The 21,413-nt window shown below is 40.5% G+C and overlaps 8 protein-coding genes across 8 annotated transcripts; 5 read left to right on the top strand and 3 right to left on the bottom strand.

Moving 5' to 3' along the window:
• Nucleotides 1-8: 8 nt before the first annotated feature.
• VTP21DRAFT_10312 (uncharacterized protein) lies at nt 9-1,359 on the bottom strand (the record flags this gene model as incomplete). The annotated part of the gene is made up of 6 exons (XM_069389635.1): nt 9-39; nt 111-573; nt 677-869; nt 933-1,043; nt 1,141-1,161; nt 1,243-1,359. The coding sequence occupies 6 exons, from the start codon at nt 1,357-1,359 to the stop codon at nt 9-11; spliced, it is 936 nt and encodes a 311-aa protein (XP_069252935.1).
• Nucleotides 1,360-1,599: 240 nt separating this feature from the next.
• VTP21DRAFT_10311 (uncharacterized protein) lies at nt 1,600-3,233 on the top strand (the record flags this gene model as incomplete). Its single annotated transcript, XM_069389634.1, has 8 exons — nt 1,600-1,920; nt 2,018-2,196; nt 2,259-2,319; nt 2,382-2,512; nt 2,571-2,648; nt 2,721-2,844; nt 2,906-3,043; nt 3,120-3,233. The coding sequence occupies 8 exons, from the start codon at nt 1,600-1,602 to the stop codon at nt 3,231-3,233; spliced, it is 1,146 nt and encodes a 381-aa protein (XP_069252934.1).
• A 453-nt stretch (nt 3,234-3,686) lies between these two features.
• VTP21DRAFT_10310 (uncharacterized protein) lies at nt 3,687-9,743 on the top strand (the record flags this gene model as incomplete). Its single annotated transcript, XM_069389633.1, has 3 exons — nt 3,687-6,008; nt 6,074-6,207; nt 6,278-9,743. The coding sequence occupies 3 exons, from the start codon at nt 3,687-3,689 to the stop codon at nt 9,741-9,743; spliced, it is 5,922 nt and encodes a 1,973-aa protein (XP_069252933.1).
• Nucleotides 9,744-10,016: 273 nt separating this feature from the next.
• Nucleotides 10,017-11,972, top strand: VTP21DRAFT_10309 (uncharacterized protein; the record flags this gene model as incomplete). Its single annotated transcript, XM_069389631.1, has 5 exons — nt 10,017-10,068; nt 10,150-10,169; nt 10,233-10,285; nt 10,355-10,622; nt 10,692-11,972. The coding sequence occupies 5 exons, from the start codon at nt 10,017-10,019 to the stop codon at nt 11,970-11,972; spliced, it is 1,674 nt and encodes a 557-aa protein (XP_069252932.1).
• A 1,409-nt stretch (nt 11,973-13,381) lies between these two features.
• Nucleotides 13,382-13,707, top strand: VTP21DRAFT_10308 (uncharacterized protein; the record flags this gene model as incomplete). The annotated part of the gene is made up of 2 exons (XM_069389630.1): nt 13,382-13,450; nt 13,540-13,707. The coding sequence occupies 2 exons, from the start codon at nt 13,382-13,384 to the stop codon at nt 13,705-13,707; spliced, it is 237 nt and encodes a 78-aa protein (XP_069252931.1).
• Nucleotides 13,708-14,279: 572 nt separating this feature from the next.
• Nucleotides 14,280-14,996, bottom strand: VTP21DRAFT_10307 (uncharacterized protein; the record flags this gene model as incomplete). The annotated part of the gene is made up of 4 exons (XM_069389629.1): nt 14,280-14,314; nt 14,385-14,709; nt 14,782-14,881; nt 14,944-14,996. 4 exons carry the CDS (start codon nt 14,994-14,996, stop codon nt 14,280-14,282), a joined length of 513 nt encoding a protein of 170 aa, XP_069252930.1.
• Nucleotides 14,997-15,368: 372 nt separating this feature from the next.
• VTP21DRAFT_10306 (uncharacterized protein) lies at nt 15,369-19,405 on the bottom strand (the record flags this gene model as incomplete). Its single annotated transcript, XM_069389628.1, has 13 exons — nt 15,369-15,791; nt 15,876-15,952; nt 16,030-16,198; nt 16,264-16,349; nt 17,142-17,418; nt 17,484-17,675; nt 17,733-17,898; nt 17,969-18,182; nt 18,270-18,484; nt 18,553-18,671; nt 18,729-18,974; nt 19,039-19,292; nt 19,378-19,405. 13 exons carry the CDS (start codon nt 19,403-19,405, stop codon nt 15,369-15,371), a joined length of 2,466 nt encoding a protein of 821 aa, XP_069252929.1.
• Nucleotides 19,406-19,579: 174 nt separating this feature from the next.
• On the top strand, nt 19,580-20,792 carry VTP21DRAFT_10305 (uncharacterized protein; the record flags this gene model as incomplete). The annotated part of the gene is made up of 6 exons (XM_069389627.1): nt 19,580-19,645; nt 19,720-19,775; nt 19,837-20,386; nt 20,443-20,545; nt 20,603-20,673; nt 20,769-20,792. 6 exons carry the CDS (start codon nt 19,580-19,582, stop codon nt 20,790-20,792), a joined length of 870 nt encoding a protein of 289 aa, XP_069252928.1.
• Between the last annotated feature and the right edge of the window lie 621 nt (nt 20,793-21,413).

The raw sequence follows: 21,413 nt of genomic DNA, 5'->3' as shown, positions 1-21,413 counted from the left end.
TGGTTGCTTTAGTTCATAGCACGCATAGCAAGCTCAAAACTATAGTATCCACAAAACACTCGTCAATATATTTGTTTTGATAAACCAAAAACGTGGTTATGAATGCTTACCCAAGGAAAGTTGCAGCATTTACTGGTGCTGCCCTAAGCATACAAGGGCCGAAGCCTCGGAAAAATCCTCCAGCACCCTCGCTTCGCCATGTTTTCTTCACGCACTCTAATGTCGACTTGAAGTTGCGCTCTGCAGAGAGAATTCCATCCGTCTGCATTTTGCTCTTCACCAAATCAACAGGATATACACTAAGCCACATCGCAACGCCTGCAGAAGCGCCGAACATCAAGACTTGCCAAGTAGGAAGTTCATCACGGCGGACCTTCTTTCGATCCATAGCCTGACGCACAAGGAACTCGTATGCAAGGAAATATGCTCCGAAACCATGGAACTCACGAACCATAGTAGCGGTCTGCCCTCGATAAATTCCTGCAATACCCGACTGAGAATAAATCTTGCGAATACAGTCCACTGGACCTTGGTACTGCAGACCGCCCGATCCTCCCGTTTGAACCTGCAATCCTGCAAAGATATAGATTAGAACGTTAGAAAGATTCTTTTACACAATATGCAGAAATTCTTATAGAAGAAGTGTATCGAATGAAATAGTGGAAGCAAATCATACTTGTACGAATATGTTCAACTGGCCCAGACACAAAAGCATTTGCAGTTCCTGCAATGGCGCCAGCAAGATATAACTGTCCCAGACTAAGCGGGCCACCTTCATTTTGCTTAGAAAACTCTCGCTTCATATGCTCCAATGTCAAGAATTGAATGGAAACGCATGCTCCGATACCAACCAATGGCATTGTTGTGCCCTAATATTGCTACATGTTACTCTAGAGATAAGATAGGCGTAATTGAATATATTTTGAGCTCACCTTATATAAGCCTTTTACTCCTTCATTTTTCACCGTTTTAGTCACGCAGTCTAGCATGCCAGTGTAGCGTGGAACCTCACCAGGCAAGGGTCTCGGCATAGTTTGGAGACGCTGAGACAATGAGAATTAACGTTGATAAATAATCTGATCGCAAATTTGAGCTGCATTGATGCAGCTGCAAAGAAGAAGGCATCAGGTATAAACTTACCACTTTTACAGTGTCAAAAGGCTATCGAAATTGAGTAATAAAATAAATAAATAAGTCAAATTCAATTTTCATGAGACTATAAAGGATGCTATAAATATATACCTGTCCCACAACAACCTGAAGCAGACCACCAGCAGTGCCGCTAAGACAGTCCTTAACAGCACGAATATAGGCAGCATTGGGAGTAACAAGGTCTGTTTTAGCTTCAACGGTCGACATTGGTATGAAGAATGTGGTCGAGAAATGACTAAGTAGGAGAGAAAAAAGGGCTGTTGGGGCAGCGCATAAATCAAAAACAAAATAAAACTTTGACAGGAAAATTCCCAGGAGGGAAGAGATGAGATAGCTAACCGATATCCAATGGATAAACTATCAGTTCCGAAATCCTATGTGGGGAAATAGTAGTAATAGAGTAAAACACTGTAGATAATTTTCGATCGAAGCGGGACAAAGGGTCTCATGATGGAACATCCGTCAAACCAAAATACCTTCACTGATAATCATAAGATCGACCTATCATCCCTTGAATTTGGCACATCTACTCCTTCTGCTTCCTCACCACACAAATCTGCCCAAATTCACCAGACACAGGAGAACACTAAGAAACACGGATCGTTGTTAAGATGGACAACACGAAAATCGAAGATAACGACTGATTCCAACCAAGAAGGGAACCATCAGCTCTCGAACACACCTGCAGATATAGCCTTTGTAGCGTTGACAAATCAGTTTGGAAAAGCAGCAGACAAAAAGTTAAATGCAGCATTAAAATACGAGGGTGTATGTATTGATAATATGCTTATGTTTGAAATGATATTTTTTACTTCACATTACAAGACATTTGCTAATGATTCTTTTAATTTTACTACTTATTTAGGATCGAGATCGATATTTAGCAGATATCTTAGGTCCGGGAGCCGATCCGACATTTGATAAATTGCTTTGTGCCATTGGCTCTATAGCGCGACACCGGCCTAAAGATATAATCGATGCAATCTTTTTTTGGGTGGAGAGCAAAAAAGAGGAGCCAAGTATACCGATAGCAAGACAACTTACGTAATATAGTCTACGCTAAACCCATCCATTTTATGTTCTAATATTTTTTTTTTTTTTGCTAGTGATATTGGAGCACATCTACGAGGAAAAGAGTCTAATAGCTTCTCAAGAGAGCGAAAGCAGGTACCCCTGAAGCATTCCAAAAATTTACAGTTAATTCCCACTTACCTCTCCACATCCATCAGCTCGCAGTAACTTATATCTCAAGACGAGCATTAATACAAGTTGTCAAGAGGCTTCAGGTCGACTCATTACCTGATGACTATGGTGATAAACTTGAGGAACGACTCTTTGCAGAAATGAGGAATTCAAATCCGTAAGGGCCACTCCTTTTATTTTAAATGCATTGCGTTGCCCCTTACCTTTCAACTCAGGGATATGTCTCGCTCTCCTGATTACAAAGCAAATCTCGACCTGCTTGCTAAGTTGATAGGTTGGGTATCCAATATCAGGTAAATATAATATTATTTTCTATTTTTCTCTCTCTGCTTGTTCATTATTAAATAATATTTGCATTTTTAAAGATTCGCATCGGTAAGCGATCGATTTATTTCTATCTTGGAGAAACATACTCGTGGCACGGTACTTAAGGAGCGGGATAGTAAAGTTGAAATGGTTATAAAAATTATGAGACACCTTAAATTAAGAGTGCGTTATCGAAAAATTTATTTGTATTATGCTTCCATTTAACTTGTTCATTTTGATTCAGATATATCCCATTGAGGCTCTCGAAGAAACAGCCGAATTTCTTCAAAGCTGTGCCACCTTTTTCAGATCTACTCATGCAATTCGCATTAAACGCGCATACTCTACGCTGTTTGTACATGTTTTGATGCCGATAGCAGCTGTATGTATCCTATCTATCGTTTCCTATTACAACTTTATTTCTCGATGTAGCCTTTTTTTTACGCCTATGTATTTAGGTTGCTACTGCCGAAGTTAATCTTCCCGCGTGGTTGAAAACAGTAGATCTTATTTACCAAAAAGCCTGGAAGATGGCAATAAAACCCAGAAATAGCGATGTAGGCTTAGTATGACCCCACTACACATATCGGAAATGTCTTCTTACTTTATAGTTTTTCACTAGGTTGGACTTCCACTTGTTACTGCGTTACTTTGTGTGAGCAAGAAAGATTTTTTTTCTAACAACTGGCAGCCATTTATGGATTTATGTTGGACTAAATTTAAAGTAACGAATTGCGTTTTTTTTCCTTCATTTTATAATAAACAACTTAACTTTCGTAATCTAATCTTAGGAAAAAACACATCGTCAGATGATACTTGGTTGTATCTCTCGAATGATCTGGGTGTTTTTATATCGATGCTCAGAGAGCACCTCTACTACCTATAAGAAACTCGACACGTTTGTTCGTATGCTTTTTCCCCCCAGTCGGAGACAAATTGGACCATCAGATATCCCAATGGGGCATTTCATTCAGATTGTATATTTTATTGGAATTCGCTACCATGACTATACGATCAAGAATATTATGCACATGCTCTTGAATACGGATTCTTTGGCCACAATACCCTCTCACACGCTTTCAGTCGAAATGATTGCACCTGAACGAATGACCATCGCAGTACGTGCATATCTGCTTGTTCTAGCTGATTTGGAAAAAGGAGAAACAAGACCGCCTTTCCCATCCGATCCGGATATGACATTTACTGGGCTTCCTACTAAGGTAGTTGCCAATCGTCTCCCATATTCAGTTCTATCCCGCCCTGGCGTTGGTGAGGCAGTGGAACGGTTTAATGATATCATCGGCAAAGTTTTCGTTGTGCTTGAACAAAATTTTGGACACTTTCTAATCCTCGAAGATAAGTCTGGTTCTTCTCGTGGAGGATTTACCGCATCCACGTTTGTCGGCGTAGTGGCTAGTGCAACTGGCAACGAGGTCGGGCAGCAAGTAACCCACCAATATGAAACGTTCCCAGTGTCCTATTCTCGTGAAAAACAACCCTTTTTCGAATTGATGAAGACGACTATCGATGCAATACCTCGTTTGATGCCATCAGGGATCACGCTTTCTAGACTAGTAGAGGTTTTATGTCGTTACACGGTGCACATTGATCCAGAAGTTATCCGATCTGCATCCGAAGCATTGATTCGTATTGCGAAGCAGGGAGATGCCCGTTTAGTGGTAACCGAGTATGCTGGACTTATTCGAAGCATCAATGATAGGTATTCTAGTGCTCTTGTAGTAATGACTAAAGGGCCATTATCTGATGGATCGGTGCACTCAGCAAGCCAAGGACCCCTCAAGCTGTATGTAAATTTATTCGTTGAACTATTGCAAATATTACTGGATCGCTATGATACCGAATTGATGGAGAATCCTGGCGGCGTCTCGATTGACGACACAAGAAAAACAATTGACGATGCGGAAGCTATTGGATTACTCTTCCTCTGCAATCACGCTCCAGTATTACGCCGTCTTGCAGTGCAAATTTTGCGACTTGTATCAGCAGTCGATAGCAAATTATGTGGTGATTCTGATGATTTAGCTCCAAATTGCATGGCATTCGATTCACCCAAGACCCAAACTTCCAATGTTCCCGAATCTAAATCCACTCGTGTAATACATCTTTTGGAGCAAGAGGGGCATGATATATTAAAGTTAAACAATAGTGATTCTTTTTCATTGCTTGGCTACAACTTCGGCACAGCGGATAGAGTTCGATTGCAACAATTACAACGACACCGCAATCGAGACATTCTAATATATGTTTCACAAAGTGACAACCGTTCTGACCAGTTTATTTGGAATTTATGTTTCCCTGAATTCATTAGGCGATGTATGTTGCGTTACCCTGCAGTTACCGCGCAGTGTCGGATGATTGTACATGGACGACTTCAATACTTGCATGGCGCAATTCAGGCGGCTGCCGAGTCGAGTAGCAGCAGGAGTAATCCAAACAATACTTTAGGAATGCCACGGATTGGCTCTAAATTGGCATCTGCCAGCGATTCTCTTATTGAGCAATGGCGCATCTACCTAGTCTTTGTTTGCACTACTGCTCAACCAAATCCAGTCATTTCACCCAACGGGCACCTCGGTGCTAATCGCAGAAGAATTCTATCCTCTAATAACGGAGGGCCTCCTTTGACGAATAGCCGGATGGACTCTGTAATGGACTTATTCCACTTGATGCTATCTCTGCTTTCCAGCGAACATGCTGGAATACGTGAAGCAGTAGTTTCCGGGCTAAGTTATGTGAACCCAGTCCTCTATAGAGTGCTTCTTGAAGCGCTCCAGCCTCTGGTCAAATCAATGGTAGAAGATGCTAAACCCAAGATCAGCCAACGCCCCTACCAGACTCTCCGTCGCAGCCGTAAATTTGACCGACTACGAGTTGAAGTCACACGTGTGTACGAACGTACTGCCCGCTGTCTGTTGCTTGAGGAATCTCACCTATGGGACGATTTTATCATGAATGTAATCATGAATTTTGTTAAAGAAATGAAATCATTTCTTTCGGATGAGGACGTGGATCGCGATCTTGAATTCAATCAGCTCAAGATGCATTTTTGTGGATTTGTTGAGCGCGTTTACGAAGCGATCTCTCGCGTGGAACAACGAAGGAGTGTGATGAGCTTTGAAACTCGGTTAGCGCTATTTAAAATGTTTGAAGCTTGGTGTGGTTACGGTGAACGCTATGCCGCTGTAAAGATGCGTGAAGAAAAAGTGATTGAGGCGGCTCTTGGACAGTGCCATGATGATCGTGAGAGGAACGAAATGCGATTGTATGTGGAAGAGGAAAGAAAGGCATTGAATGCTTCAGCTTTGAGTGCAATGGCAACCCTATGCGTAGGTTTTCAATTCATTCTCACGATGATATTACTTGATTATCCTAATCATAACTCTAACTATAGAATGGGCCATTAGTCGAAAAGCGCGGCCGAGATAAATCAAAAAAATTTTTTATCTCATTCGATGTTTTAAGCCTATTTCAATGGATCGACTCTGTGTTCAATAGCACAGATCCACGCTTGCATAGCATTGCAAAGTATGATTCATTAGTAAATAATGCAACGCAAACATTCTCATATTGGGTTTGAATTTTTTTTTATTTTTAGGCGAGCGTTAGAGACTATGCTCCGCAACAACAAAGGGCTACCCATTTTACTTGAGGATATTGTTGATGAATGTTTTGCCGGCGACCCTATTTCCAAATCCACGCAAGGGTTTTTCAGTGCACTGGTTGAAATCATTACCAAAGACGACTATCCATGTGTTATTCATCGCATGCTAAGTTTGGCTCTTTTCAAGGCAGGTGACCAACATCTAGAAATGCGACAGCAGGCTATTCGCCTTCTTCGTGCAGTTGAAGAGCGTGCATTCAAGATATCCTGTGCAGGAGAATATGAATTTGGACTTACTAACAATCTGCCCATAATCTATAAACAAGCTCAAATGGTTTTATCGGCGCGACTGGCACGCGATCACCCGGAACTAACTCATTTGATTTTATCTGAAATCGTTATGCGGTTTGAAACCGTGAATGGGAATTTCCATCGACAAATATTGGGCTATATTCTTCCCTGGCTGCGTAATACAGTTCTTTGGCCCTCTGGCACAGAAACAGCAGTATCCAACGTCAATTCAGATAACAATCTCTCTCCAACCTCGCGCGCATTACTTAACAATCTCCTCTACCTCACCATAAAGTTTGGTGATATGTACGTGAAAGAGGTCGAGTCAGTGTGGAAACACTTAGTTGAAGCTGAGCACACAGAAAATGCACGCGCTATTACCAATTACCTCTTAGATCTTGGGTTAGAGAAGCGTAATGCCGCTGTAATTGTGCATGCCAAGCGTATTCTTGTATACCTGGGGCGAACAGCAGCGTGCTCTATTGTAATCGACGATATGATTGAGCATATTAGTCCCAAATCGATGGTCCCAAGCCCGAAATCTGCATCGACCAAAGATTACCTGTCAAATGACAAGCAATCAAAGGTCGAAGATGATGATGGCACAATAAGAGATGAGAATTCAAAAATCTTGCCTGAAGAGCAGCCCTTTATCGCCGATTTGGACCAAATCCTTCCATCCCAGCCTGTTAAAAGGCCCATCTTTTCGCGTGGTCAGCTCGCAATGCTATACCTGGTTGATTTTGCCGTTGAAATTGGGGCTGAGCTCGCACCACATCTACCGCTTCTCCTCCACGTAATTCTAGTACAACTTGATCATTTTACAAGTATAGTATGTGATCAGGCTCGTTGCCTTCTTTTCAATCTGGTACAATCGATTATTATTCGCCAGTCTCCATGCGGCTCTGAAGTGTATCGCCAAGCTGAAGAACTTCTTACAATCCTTCGTGAAAAAGAGCGTAGTCGATTTTGGGCCTACGAAGATATCACGCCTAACGCACCCCAGCTCCCGCCAAGCATCACGGAAATGCAAACATTGGTAAAGCAGGTAGCCGCGGTGTTCATGTCATCTGATAATGATCTTAGGCAAAAATGGGCCGAAACCTCTCTGAAGTGGGCTACTGTTTGTCCTTTCCGCCACATTGCCTGCCGTTCATTCCAGGTATTCCGTTCACTAATGCCAGTTCTCAACCAGCGTATGGTAGCAGATATGCTAGCACGCTTAGCAAGTACGATTGCACACCCATCTGATGATGTTCAAGGTTTTGCACTGGAGATTCTAATCACCCTTCGCGCGGTAGTCGAGTCTCTTGATCGCACTACAATCACGCAATATCCTCAATTGTTTTGGGCAGTGGTAGCCTGCCTGCATAGCCCACATGAACAAGAACACCTTGAATCACTACTTATTCTTGAACGATTGATAGAGCGCCTGGACCTTTGCAACGAAGCAACCAGAACCTGGCTATTTGCAAGACATCCCCACCCACTCGCACCACCCCCAGCTGGGTCAGCTGACAATGCACCGACCTCAATGGATGGTACTAGTAGACTTAGTGGCGGTGCCGGAGATATTCCCACCATCTCATTTTATGGTCTTCAGCCGTTAATCTTAAAGGGATTACGATCGGCTTCTGCAGAACCAATTGCAATGCGGTTGCTATGTGCGCTTCTCCCGGTGACGGACTCGGCAATTATGGATGTATCTGGAGGTAGATTATGCTTCCTGCTTTTAGGCACGTTCCCTCGCCTCCTGCACGACATGGATCAACCTCAGCAAGCAACTGAACGAAATACTCCACATCTTGCGGATGATCTTGCTTCAGTTGTTGAACATGAATCAAAACTAGGCAAGATACATTTAGAAAATAGCGATATTCCTGGAGACAATAACAAAGAGCAGTTTCAAGCTATTGCACGGATCCTACGCTCCTATTCTCGTCGTCGATTTCGTAGCAAGGATGATTTCTTACGCCAATATTTAAATGCAATATGCGATGCATTTTTCCCAGAATTCGAGCGACGTGCCGTGACTTTTCTCTTCGGCCTTTTGCATAACAAACTGCCCTTCTACAGACGGAAAACGTTACAGATACTACGACCATTACTCTCTTTCGTCGACCTTCCTGCGTTGATTGGAAACGGATCGAGATCGCATGATAAAAATGAGGCTGCTCTCGAGATGCTTGGAGGACTTCTTCGGTTGCTGCAGTCTGATTTCTCTGATGACGCGGTTGCGGTCTTGGACGAAATCGTGAATACTGACTCAAAACAATTCCGGCACAAGCCACAAAAGCTCAATGAGCGCTCACGTCCTTCGGTTTCGGAACTGTCAAGAGACGGGAGCAGCACAGCTACACTTGAAGACGAAGTGACTCCAGATATTCCGACTCATTTTCGCTCTGCCTCTCGAATGACTCGTGCCTATCTACATTCGGTCGTATACTCGTCATCGCATAAATCAGGGATGCCGCTCGTTGGAGATCACCAAAATATTCAATTCTCTGTAGAAGATTTTTCGACTGAGCCGGATGGATGGACGTCGCGCAATTTTGGAGATGTACAATCCGCTGGTTGGCAAGATAATGTTGGGCAATTGGTACTGGAGTTGCATGATTTGGATCATTTCTTCAACGAAGATGCTGGAGTAGACCAACCCGCCCTAGGTGCGGACAATATAGAGGGCACCGAGATGGAGAGCGCCTCAGAAGGCTTGGATGATAATAATATGAATATTCAACGATCTGTATCGGCAAGTTCGTTTGACTTCTTGCAAAATCACCAGCTCGAGGAGAACGGTCAACCGTTGCTAGGAACTAGCTCTTTAGATTGGTCCTTAACATCATCTGTAGCAGAGGGCAGTGGGCATATTCCGGAAGAAAATTCAGAATATGGGTTAATGGATTCTGACAATTATGAAGAAGCATACGGAGAAGATGAGAGTGCGGGTGAACAAGGCTGGGAAGAGGAGGATGAAGAGACAGACTCGATGGATTCGGAGTCAGAAGATGAATATAAATCCTCATTTCCGCTTGAAGCTCTCGTGTTGGGGAGATCCGTCTCAGCGCACCCGCAGTCCTCGTCGGCTTCACAAAAACAGACGTCAGAGCCGCCAATATCTTCTTCGGAGCGGCCCTCGTCAGGAAAAATGGAGGATAAGGAAATTTAATTATTAATTTGCATTTCAAACATTCGTTCTGAAAGCGCTCAGCCACGTTCAACTGGGAGCCACACTGGCTTTTTTCTTTGATACACAATTCTTTTTTCCTCATTTCTATTTTCTTTCGCTTTAGAGCATTTTTCTTTGCACTATTTCACAGCTATTGATTTATTTTTAATTTTCTACTCTTAATGACCCTTAAGTAAACTTTTACTACTGCTTCAATAAGCCCTTCTTTTTTTTCCAAATCATTAATTTATTCTTCAAATAAAATATTAAGAGATGGAAGCACGGAGATTTGATTTGAATGATTACCCAGTAGTAATAGGGCTAGGTAACCTTGAGATGAGCACACTATCAATATTTAACTCTCCTGATCCTTATTCTCTTTTCTTTTATCTTTTTCATTTCTAAGATTTTGGGACCACATACAGTGTAAGAGGATATATTCATCATGGCTTCGAAAAATGTACTAAATTTAGGAATGGATTATTTTAGGGATGTGCTTATGCATTTACCCAGGATGGAGATGTAGTTGATATTGTGAAATGGTATTATATCTGTTTTGGTAGATCGTATTTATATACAACTAAATCCAGCAAACCTTTTCTTTTTAACAGGCCCCGGCAAATGAACAGCGTCTATCCCAAGACTCCCACCCTTAATTTTTATAAACGTGATTCACAGGTCATGCTTTGGTGGGGAAACGCTGCAAAACTCGAAATGATGAAGCCACAAAATCGCGATGCTATCTTACTCAAGCAATACAAGCTGGCACTCGATGAGAGTCAGGCTGTTGGTCCTTTCCCAAATGGACTCACAGTATTGGATGCAATCTCCCATTATCTCAAGGCATTCCATGACCATGTTATCTCTGAATTGAAGAAGGTAATGTATTGATTATGAGGAAGCTCCTCTATACAACTATCCTAATTTTATTCTTTGTAATAATTCTAGGGATTTGCCAAAAACTACAATCAGTCTCAGTTTAGATACTGTTTAACCGTTCCTGCTATGTGGTCAGATCGAGCTAAAGCCCAAACGCGTGAGGCTGCAATCCGGGCAGGTTTGATCTCACGAGAAGATCACCGTGACCGTTTAATGCTCATATCTGAGCCCGAAGCGGCTGCACTCTATTGTGAGAAAAAGTGCGAGCAATTCAACCTCAAGCATGGAGACCGATTTATGATTTGCGATGCTGGTGGTGGAACCGTTGATTTGATTGTGTTCCAAATTGACGATACGCCTAACGGCCGTCGCTTGCGTGAGTGCACCAAAGGCCATGGACGTTCCTGTGGTTCAGTCTTTATTGACCGTAGAATGCGTGCCCTTCTAAAGAAGCGATTGCGTAACTATCAATTGGACGAAACCCGCAAGAATGCTCTAGAGGCAACTATGGACTCTTTTGTTGACCTGGTGAAGCCACATTTTGATGGAACGGAGGACCAATTCCTTCAGCTGCCTGCTGCGCTTAACTTGGGTGAAATCAATAATGAGTCAATTGGCCTTGAAGGAGGCATGCTGCGCTTGTCAGCACAAGAGCTTAAAACAGAGGTGTTTGATCCAGTGATTCAGGAGGTATTAGGTTTGATTGAAGATCAACTACACAAGGCGGGTCATCTACAGGCGATTTTCCTGGTGGGCGGTTTTGGAAATTCAAGCTATTTGTTTGAACGCACAAAACAGCAGTTCCGTGATCGCGTCCCCCTTATTGCCACCCCACCTCGTGCGGAGATGGCTGTGGTTCGTGGTGCTGTGCTTTTCGGCCTAAATCCTCGAATTGTTACCACACGTATTCCGCGCTATTGGTATGGTATAGACACGACTACCACATTTGAAGAGGGGGTCGATCCGTGGGAATACCGGATTGTGCGTGCGGACGGGACAGTACGATGCGACAATCGATTTTCCGTCTTTGCACGCCGCGGCGTACCTATTAACACTGATACGTATGTCAGTAAATCGTTTTTTGCATATTACCCACATCACACTACTATCACACTCTACGCAGCGGATTGTGAGGATCAACCGCGCTATGTCACTTCTCCTGGTGTTCGTAAAGTGGCCAATTTCTCAGTTCCTATGCCAGTACTGCAAGGTGTGCGTGAGGGAGACAAGGTGGATTTGACGATTAAAATTTGGTTTGGCGAGGTTGAATTGAAGGTTGAGGCAGAAATCAGGGGAAAGACCTATAGCACTACGTGTATTTTTGATTCGGAATTGGCTCAAACGAATTAATATCATTTAATTCTATATTTTTGTGAATTTTATTTTTCTTTATTATATATATAAAATTATCTATACTCTATATATTTACTATTTCATGTGAGGATTTCAAAGCGGTGTTTTTTTACTCTGAAAGGTTCACTATTCTCTTTTCTTCTGGTACTACTCTTTAAAATAAATCATCTTATATTTACATTTTTGAGGTCTGCAAGGTTTAGTTAACTAAGCATGTAGCAAATATGTCAAGTTTATCTGGATATTTTAACACTACATTTACTGACCTTTATTTTAGTATTGTTTCTTGGGATTCTGTCTTCTAACGTTAGATCATGTAAATAAATTTACAATATAGTTTTAAAAGGTTCATAGAGACTCGCCTTCAGACATTGAGAGCGAATAGTTAGTTAGCCTCTATATATTGGATAACTAGAACTACGAGATAATATGAGGGCTCCTAATGGTTAAATACGATGCCTGGTTTCATGAGAGCCGAGCTCATTTACCAAAAGGTTCTTTGACAGCGCCTAATCCCACCTGTTTACCTATATAATATTACCAAGAAAATATATCGAAAAAGCGGGCGTCCTCTAATCGCGTTTTTCTTTTTAATTTACATATATAGTATTAAGGCATTTTCGATACTATTTTATGACAAAATCAATCATAAATAGAATCCTTTTTCAGTATAGTGTCAATGGAAATAATCTATAAGCCAAGAGCTATTTCAAATTACTACTAGAGCGAAAGGTAGCCTCAGCCTATTGACTCTTCTACAACCAAATCGGGTCATATATATGGCTTGCATATAAATTTTCCACGCCCAAGGTTGCCTATATTGTGTAAGAATATGCCCAATTTCTTAATAAGAGCTCTGGCTTGGACTTGTGCAGTATATACTATACTCTGAAAAACTTTGAATGAAACTCTTCTTTCTAACGAACACTTCACAACAATATTGAACAAATCGAAGCCCAATTCCACTATCCTAATTAATTCTAGGGTGGAAAACTCTGCAGATCTCCGAAGGCATTATATAAAACATGCATAAAATGCGCCCAAAGAGTAAATTGCCCCTTCTATAAATGGCACGAGGGCGAGTAAGAAAAACGCGAAAATCCTTTATCCTCGAACACGAAGGATGAATTCACCTCCATAAGGAAGTAATACACCACCGCTTTTGTACGCAAATGATATTCTTGTTGTATTTTCTTTAGAAAAACCAGGTTAAAGAAAAGTGTCAGACGGGCTTTTGTGAGAATTTTGTTTAAGCCATTTATGAATATCTCTAGAGGACGCCATGTCTTAAGAACTACAATATATAAACTCTCCACTCTGTTGGTGACTAGAAAACATTTTCTCATTGATTTCACATCTGGTTTACTTCAATCAATAGCTTTCTTAAAACATCTTACTACTTTAACATGTCCTCTGGCCAAAAATACAACAAAGGTGATAGAGTCGAATACCGCCCGGTTGAAGGTGGCATGCAGGTGAGTTAGTTGACCGTTCTGTTTGTGCTTATAAGTTTGTTTATTACGCACTATTTACTTTTATTCTCCCGTTCTGTCATTCTTTAAAGACTACTACCGGACAAATCGTTGACATTCTCACCGAGCCTGATGTTGCCGGAGAGCGTGGCCAGACCTTAAAGGCTAGCGAGCAAGAGCCCCGTTATGTCATCCGTAATGACAATACTCAAAAGGAAACGGGATATTTTTCTTCGGCGATAGAACGAAAGCTTGAATAAACAAGTCTTCTCTTTTCTAGCTAATTCGTTTCTCTGTGATATTATAAGAACGTTACGTTAGTATAAATCTTGTCACAGTTTTAGTACATGAATAAAGACATATTTAGGTGATTCTTGATTCTTTTATGAGAATTTATTTGATAAACCAAAGTTTGCCCAAAATACAATGTAGCTAGACAAAATTGCCCCAACTTGTTTAGGAACCTAAACGATATTTATAATTAATTGTTTTCACTAAGCCTTCCTGAACAATAAGCTGCCCCTAATATGATTTTAAAAAATTTATTAAATACGGAATATTACACTGCCATATCTCGAGTTTATCAACTTTATATATCTTTTTTTTTTTCGTATTTGCAACAATCAATTAGTTATGTCAAATTTCATGGTGAATTTTAGCGAGAACGAAAGGACATTTTTAATTTTCTTTGGTTAATTAATGATGGTTTATCTATAGCTGCTTTTGAAGTGAATAATAGTATTTTGGCTCAAAATTTATTACGCTAAGCTCGTAGAAGAGAAACTTTCGGCTCAATCGTTCATATTTTACATGCTTGAGGAAATAAGTAAATTTACCATCGCAAGAAGTGCGTTGGGCATTCATATCCTGGAATTCGCGTTGTGAATTAATGCTCAATTAGTAGATCGGGTTATCTCTCTTAAATTCCTATGCTTACCATTGGGGTTCTTTTCCAAGTATTTCTGATGGTATTCTTCTGCATCCCAAAACTTCCCTGCAGGTAAGAGTTGGGTCACAATCTTCTTATTTTTGTAATGCTTCTCTTGTACTTCATTGGTTACTCGCTCGGCAACCTGCCTCTGCTGGTCCGAATGATAAAAAATTGCACTGCGGTACTGTGTCCCAATGTCTGGGCCTTGGTGATTGAGGGTGGTCGGGTCATGCATTCTGTAGAAGAACTCAACCAGATCTGCATAGGTGGTGCGGGTGGGATCAAAAGCAATTTCGAGTGCCTCAGCATGGTTAGTTGTCCCAGAACAAACCTTAAGAATAGTTAGAGGACTTTAATAATGCTGTGGGGAAGGAGGACGTAAGAAAGTACATAATTTCCATACCTGTTTATACCCAGGAGCTTCGGTATTTCCACCAATGTATCCAACACGTGTCTGAGTAATGGCATGGCTAAAATGCTTATCAAAAATGCGCTGGACCCCCCTACAACGAATGTAAGACCTCATTAAAATTCAGTAATTGCTACGCAAGACTACTATACTTGCCAGAAGCAACCGGCAGCAAATGTGGCAAGTTCTGATTTCTGTGCAATGGACATAACTGTTTTTATTTATCGTAAGTGATCAATTTCCGACAAGGAGAGTGGATTGAGAGTGAGGAACAGTACGGCTTCGAGAAGACATTATATTAGGTGATTTCTGAATAATCACATCGATGACGACATCCTGTCAATTTTAACGCAAAACGACAAGATTGAATGAGCACAAAATAACGGAAATTCAATAGAAGATGAGGGAATAATAGACCAAAAAGGGTATTTTTTTTAAAAAGTGAATAAATATAGATCAATATAGCCAATACCATATATATAGCAAGAAATGATCGTGGAGGTAGCAATGGAGTCTAAAATACATATGTAATATACATGCGGAAATTGGAAAATAAAATGAGTGGAAACAACTAGACAATATCACCGCGAGTGGCTCATAGGGGCAGCGGGACCCAGGTGAGCTGGAGGTGGGCGAGTCAACTCTGCCAATTCATAGGGAGGAGGTTCAGAGGCATCTCTAACTACGCCAGCAGGACTGCTTCCTTCTACGCGCACGGAGATCATTTCTTCCTCGGTGTTTTCTTCTCTCTGTTGAGAATTTGTCACCGGATAAGGAGGTAAAGGCCCATTTTCCAAATCAGTCTCACAGTATTCAGGTAGCCCATCGCTTTCGGCAGAAGATTCAATAGGATCGACGATATGGACATACCATGAGTTGATTTGCGTTCGCATTGAACCTTGAATTACAAGTTGACGTTCCTTAATAAGTCGCCACTTTATGGCATAAGTGGTGCGATCATTTGCGGTAGCATCCTTTAGCCATGAGGAGAGGTGTTTTTCAAACTATCAAGGTTTAATGTCAGAATTTATGAGGATTCCGAAAGATAATTTTAGAGAATGAAGAATTGAGAGAAACTTTTAACTTACCAACTTAACACGACGTGGCATCCTATTTCTTCTACGAATTACCCATAATACAAGCATAACAGGAAGAGCAAAGAGAGCTGAAAAAGTCAAATATATTACACAAAAATAAATATAGTAACTCCGTTTAAAGTCTCGTAGAGCAAGAGAGGCTTACCCAATGTAACCAGCTGGGGCACAGGATTAAAAAATGAAAGAAGGGCAATAGTAAATATCAAGGAGATTCCCACCCAAAATGCTATGTAATCTCCCCGAGAGCTAGGACAGTACTTGGATGTGAGGGATTGGAGCACTTTGATTCTTTCGTTGAACATCTCCATAGGTATCTAGATAGCAATTTTTGGGAGTTCACTTAGATGGTATAGATGAGATGTCTCTTAAGCAAACCTACGCGTCCCTGCAGATTCGGGTATTCAGAGAATTCTGACACTTCAAAATAGGGTCGGGCAACATTAGGGATAATAAGTTGGAACGAGGCTAAAGGTTCGGTCATCGTATCATCAGAGGATCAACATGAGAAAATACAAAAGGTAATCAGAAGAGTATGGACATCTTTTAAGGTTTTAGAAATTCCCAATCTACAAAAAACCGTTTTTATCTCGCCAGTATTTGAACAGCAGAATATAGAACCAGAACGCAAAATTCAGTGAACACATCATGTGACATCCGATACCACAAAAGGAGGGAGTATAAGATAGAAGCCACTCTGACTTAGAAGGAAGGTCACAGACCAATTAGTAAATCCAGCCGCAAATGTGAGGGTTATGTGTATATTAATATAAGCAGGAATGCAAAAAAGAAAGAAGGAAAAAACACTAAAACGAGCCCACCTCGAAATAATGCAAAAATAAAGAATTATGACTAAAAGTTATATAAAAAAGTATCTATTTAACTGAAATACGTACTGTCTTCATAATTATAGAACCCACTATATAAATTATACAAGTCATAGATCAGAGAATAAGAGATCGTCCACACCCTGCTGTTGCTGTGGTTGTTGAGAGAATTCGTGACTACTAAGATAAGGGTTTTCCGTTGCATTCAAATCTCTAACAAAAAAAATCAAGTTAAAAAAAAAATAACTAAATAGAAAAAGATAAGAGGATTTTTACTGATCGTGGATTAAATTTTCCCGCCATGCTCCAGGCGCCTTGTACAAAGTATCGGAAACTCCACCAGCTTGCAAACTCCGATTCAACACCGGAGATGGGATTAAAAACCTGGGTTTAACATAACGGATGAAGGTCGTAGGGCTTTTGTGGTATATACTTGCAAGGCTCGCAATGTGCAGCACAAGTTCCTCCAACATGAAAGGATCCATCCGCTCAGTCTCAGTAGATATTTCAGGTTTGTCACATAAGACTACTGCCTTTGCTGCAGCGGGATCAGTTGAGAGTAACCGCCAGTAAATAAACCCACGATCACGGAGATCAGGGTTGTCTACCTCCTCGGTTGCCCACTTAAGCACCTTTGGGACTAGATCTTGTCCAGCGGTAGGACGCTTTATGAAAAGCTTGACTGTCGCCGTTAATAGTGCCAACTGCACCTATAATGATGCGGAAACAATTAAGGCTTGGATATTCTTGTTTGTAAACTTTTTTCGAAACCTACTTCGACTGGTTCTTCTAGAAAACTATATAGAAAATCGTCTAGCAGTTCATGCGCATTTTCGATTCTGTCTGCGTACTGTCCAATAATCCATACCATTGCTGCTTTTGCATCAGGCTCATCCAAAGAATCAAGATTTTCACAAAGTGTGCTGATAATACTTTCGTATCTGTTTGGGTATTTGCGGAAAATATCCTACAAACCACGTTTAATATTATGACCTTAGATATTTATAATCTGTCTATACTCTACTTTGATTACGACAACAGCCTCTTGAACGACATAGTTCACTTTAGTTTGGATAAGTTCTAACAAGGTAGAGATACACCGCTCCGCTGCAGACTCTATTTTAACTGCCAGACGTCCTATCGATCTTACAGATTTTCGCACAAAATCTACATCCACTTCAATCGCATATCTTTCAGTGTATTGAGGCACTTTAGGTTTGCCAATTAAAAGTTGATTTTCTAATAAACATTTCAGCTTACTCTTTTAACTCGGAAAGGACTTTATCCACGTTGTTCACATTCGCTAGCCGAAACATGATCTCAAGCTTAGCAAGCTTAACGTAGATTGGGTCGTCATATTTACAGAAGAATACTCGCAACTCATTCTGAAGCACCTCTGGTCGTTTTTGAATTACAAGAAGGATGTTACGAAGAGCTACATATTGAACTTCCGGTTCTTTAGATAGGAGAGTTACTAAATCCAAAATAAACAAGACATAATTAGAATAAAAAGAAAAGGTTAGCCAATCTATTCTAGCCAAATTAAGATAATTTTTATTACCCAAAGGAGGTGATAGTCTCCGACACATTTTATTGATATCCTCATCTTTCGACATATAGTTGATCAGATACATGATCACCTTGATCGCACTCAACACAACCGCAGAATTTGCATGTTGCAATCTAGGAGCAATTCGCTCTGCAAGCAGTTCAGCATCCCCAGCCTCTTGTGGTACGAAGTAAATAAGCGCTTCAAGAATATAAGTTTGTCCCCATCTAGATATTTGATTAGATATAAGTTAATGCGGAGAAAGAGCTGGCAGGATCATTTTTTATATATTTACTCTGAACATTCGTTTAAAGCTGCCACCAATTTATTCGCAATCACCATATTAAGCTTTAACTGTATATTTTCTGAACGCTCACAAATCTCGGTGAGGGAGGCCACTGCATTTGCCACCACCTAAAATTTAAGAATTAGAAAACATGTTATCATCGGCAAAAACATGATGTGACTAACCGTTGGGTTGGAGTCTGTTAACATGTCTCTCAGCATATCAATAAAACGCTCGTTTTCCACAAGTGCCGGGTCGTGCATATAAAGTTTTGCAACACATATTGCCGCAGTCTTGCGTACATAAGGGTCTTGGTCGCGCAGGCATGTTAGAAGTGGGTCAACAAGGTGATCAAGTATTTTATCTACATTGATATATCCCATTGTACGAATTGCGAGCGCACGGATAAGAGGGTTGGGATCCTCGACATCCTTAAATGGAAAGAACACATTTTCGTTATAAATGCTAGGTAGGAAGATACATGAATAAGCTCACCTTCATGAAAGTGCTTAATGCCATCAATGCCATCTCAGGTTTATTTCTCGCGTAGTTGATCAAATAGAGATACACCATTTTCTTCACTTCTAAGACTGGTACGTTCATACACGCAACTACATCTTGGAAGAGCGGAGACATGTCGTTGCCCATCGTCATATTGGCAACAATCTTTTTCATTGTAGTTTTTTTTCTTGTGTGCTTCGAATCTCTCTTATCCGAGTTGAGTTCGGCACGAAGCTCTTGGATTTTACCTTAAGGAAAATGGAGAGGCGAGCAGTAAGTAAAAGTATAAAATAAACAAGTAAATATAATACATTTAAATTCGCTAAAGCTTACCTCTCTGAAAATACTTCGCATCTGACATGGTCCCTCAATACACTTGTCTACAGATTGATTTTTCTTTCCAGAGGCTATTTGAAATATTAAAAGTTAATTCTTTAATGAATGATCGAAAGCGGGAAATCAAAAAAAAAATTAAATAAGCCACTCAAAGTCGTCGACTGTTCTTTTTCTCGTCGATTAAAATTGGATCGCGAAAATGGCTGATCCATGGGATGACAGTAAGCTTATCGCGGCATGGGAAGCGGCTGTAAAAGAATACCAAGTAAGTTCTTAGGTTTTAATCAAATAATTAAGTTCAAGACTAATTTTAAAATATCTTTTTTTGGATTTATTTAGTTATATCATTCAGGGAGTAAACCACCTGTACCTACGAAACCACCTAAAATGAAAGGGTAAATCATGTCGAAAAGCTACACATATTTGTTTTTTATTTACTTCAGAAATTTTAAACAGAAAGAAAAAACTACCTAGCGAGGCTGAAGCTGAGTTTGATGAGGGAGAATTGCAGGAAGAAATAGGCTTTCAAAACAATATTGACTCGCCTGAAACTGGAAACGAAAGAGAAAATGATGAGAAGGAAGATGCCGAAGTGCATGAAAATAATAAACCCAAATCTCACAAGCCAAAACCCGGGCGGCGCACGAAGAATAAAGAGGATACTACACAGGATCCTATTCAACAGTATCAGTATTCTTGGGGATGGCCATACACTAACTACCCTTATCCCCCGGCAGATGGATATACTCCCTCCTCTTCTCAACTGCAACAGCCTCAGCTACCGCAGCAATTGCAACAACCTCAGCAACCTACGGATGCGAGTGGGGCAGGCTATCCCCCGGATACTAGATATAATGCATATCCGCCTTATCCTTTCTCGCACTATCAAGGCTTCCCACACCCTCCTCCACCTCCCACACATTTACCTTCACATCCTCCCCCACATCCGCACCCGATGTTTGGTACACATAATGCGGGTGCGATGGGTTGGGGTCCACGACTTCAGGTAGCCCTTCACCTTGATTCTCCTACTTATTAAATTCTAATTATACGACTTTTTAGATGCCGGCGCCAACTATGCCAATGAGCATGCCAATACCTATACCTACACCTATGAATTCACAAGCTTTGAACTCAAACATTCCTACTCCCTCTGCGAATGGAAGTGAGTATATTAATATTACTTTTGGAAAGGATATAGTGTTTATTTTATCTATCTTAGTTGATAATGAGAATTTGGCGAACCTATTAATGGCATGGTATTTTGCTGGATATTACACCGGACTTTTCCAGGTAAACATCACATATGTTTCGTTTCCAATTCGCTTTAGGTAGCTTGTGTTATTTGACTGTATTGACACAACTTGTTCTTGAATATTTTTTTATAGGCAAATAGACCCGGGCAACAATGAAATTATTAATGTTTACTGACTTTTTATAATTACGAACAAATTTAAACTATTTCGTATTCTTCTCGTGGGCTGAAAGAAGCTTTTGTAGACCCCAAAGAATAATTTATGATAAAACCCGTGATACCATTCTGGGGGATAATGGAAAGGAATTCTGTAAATTTGACTAATAGCGGTATTTTGGACCGTTTTTCATTAATTTGAATGACAATTTTCAATTTATTTCAAGGCATAGCCTCTATTTATCGGTCAGTGTCGTTGCTTATGTTGAAGTTTTAAATGATTCTATTGTTAGAAAATATATCTATATTCGAGTTCTATAGCAAAAAAAATAAAATAAAATAAAATTAGCTATATATGCTCTGATACTTGAACAACAAATGGGTTTCTATTGAAGTAGTAGTTCATCAGTAACCCATTTGTTGACAAGTGTGTGTGTTGGGAGGGGGAGGGAGGGGGGCAATTTCTTTAAACCAACTTTGTTTATATGTTCTGATATATTATAATAGAAATTTTCGCTTTATGAATATATTTCTGTTCAATATTTGATACGTATCACAAATACGTCACCTGCCAGTTAGTATAGCTTTTTCTTTTTATGAAGATCGCAATATTTTTCGCGAT

The sequence above is a fragment of the Calcarisporiella thermophila genome (genome assembly GCF_041956535.1).
Source record: "Calcarisporiella thermophila strain CBS 279.70 unplaced genomic scaffold VTP21scaffold_7, whole genome shotgun sequence".
Lineage (NCBI taxonomy): Eukaryota > Fungi > Calcarisporiellomycota > Calcarisporiellomycetes > Calcarisporiellales > Calcarisporiellaceae > Calcarisporiella > Calcarisporiella thermophila.
This window is presented reverse-complemented; position numbering and strand designations above follow the sequence as displayed.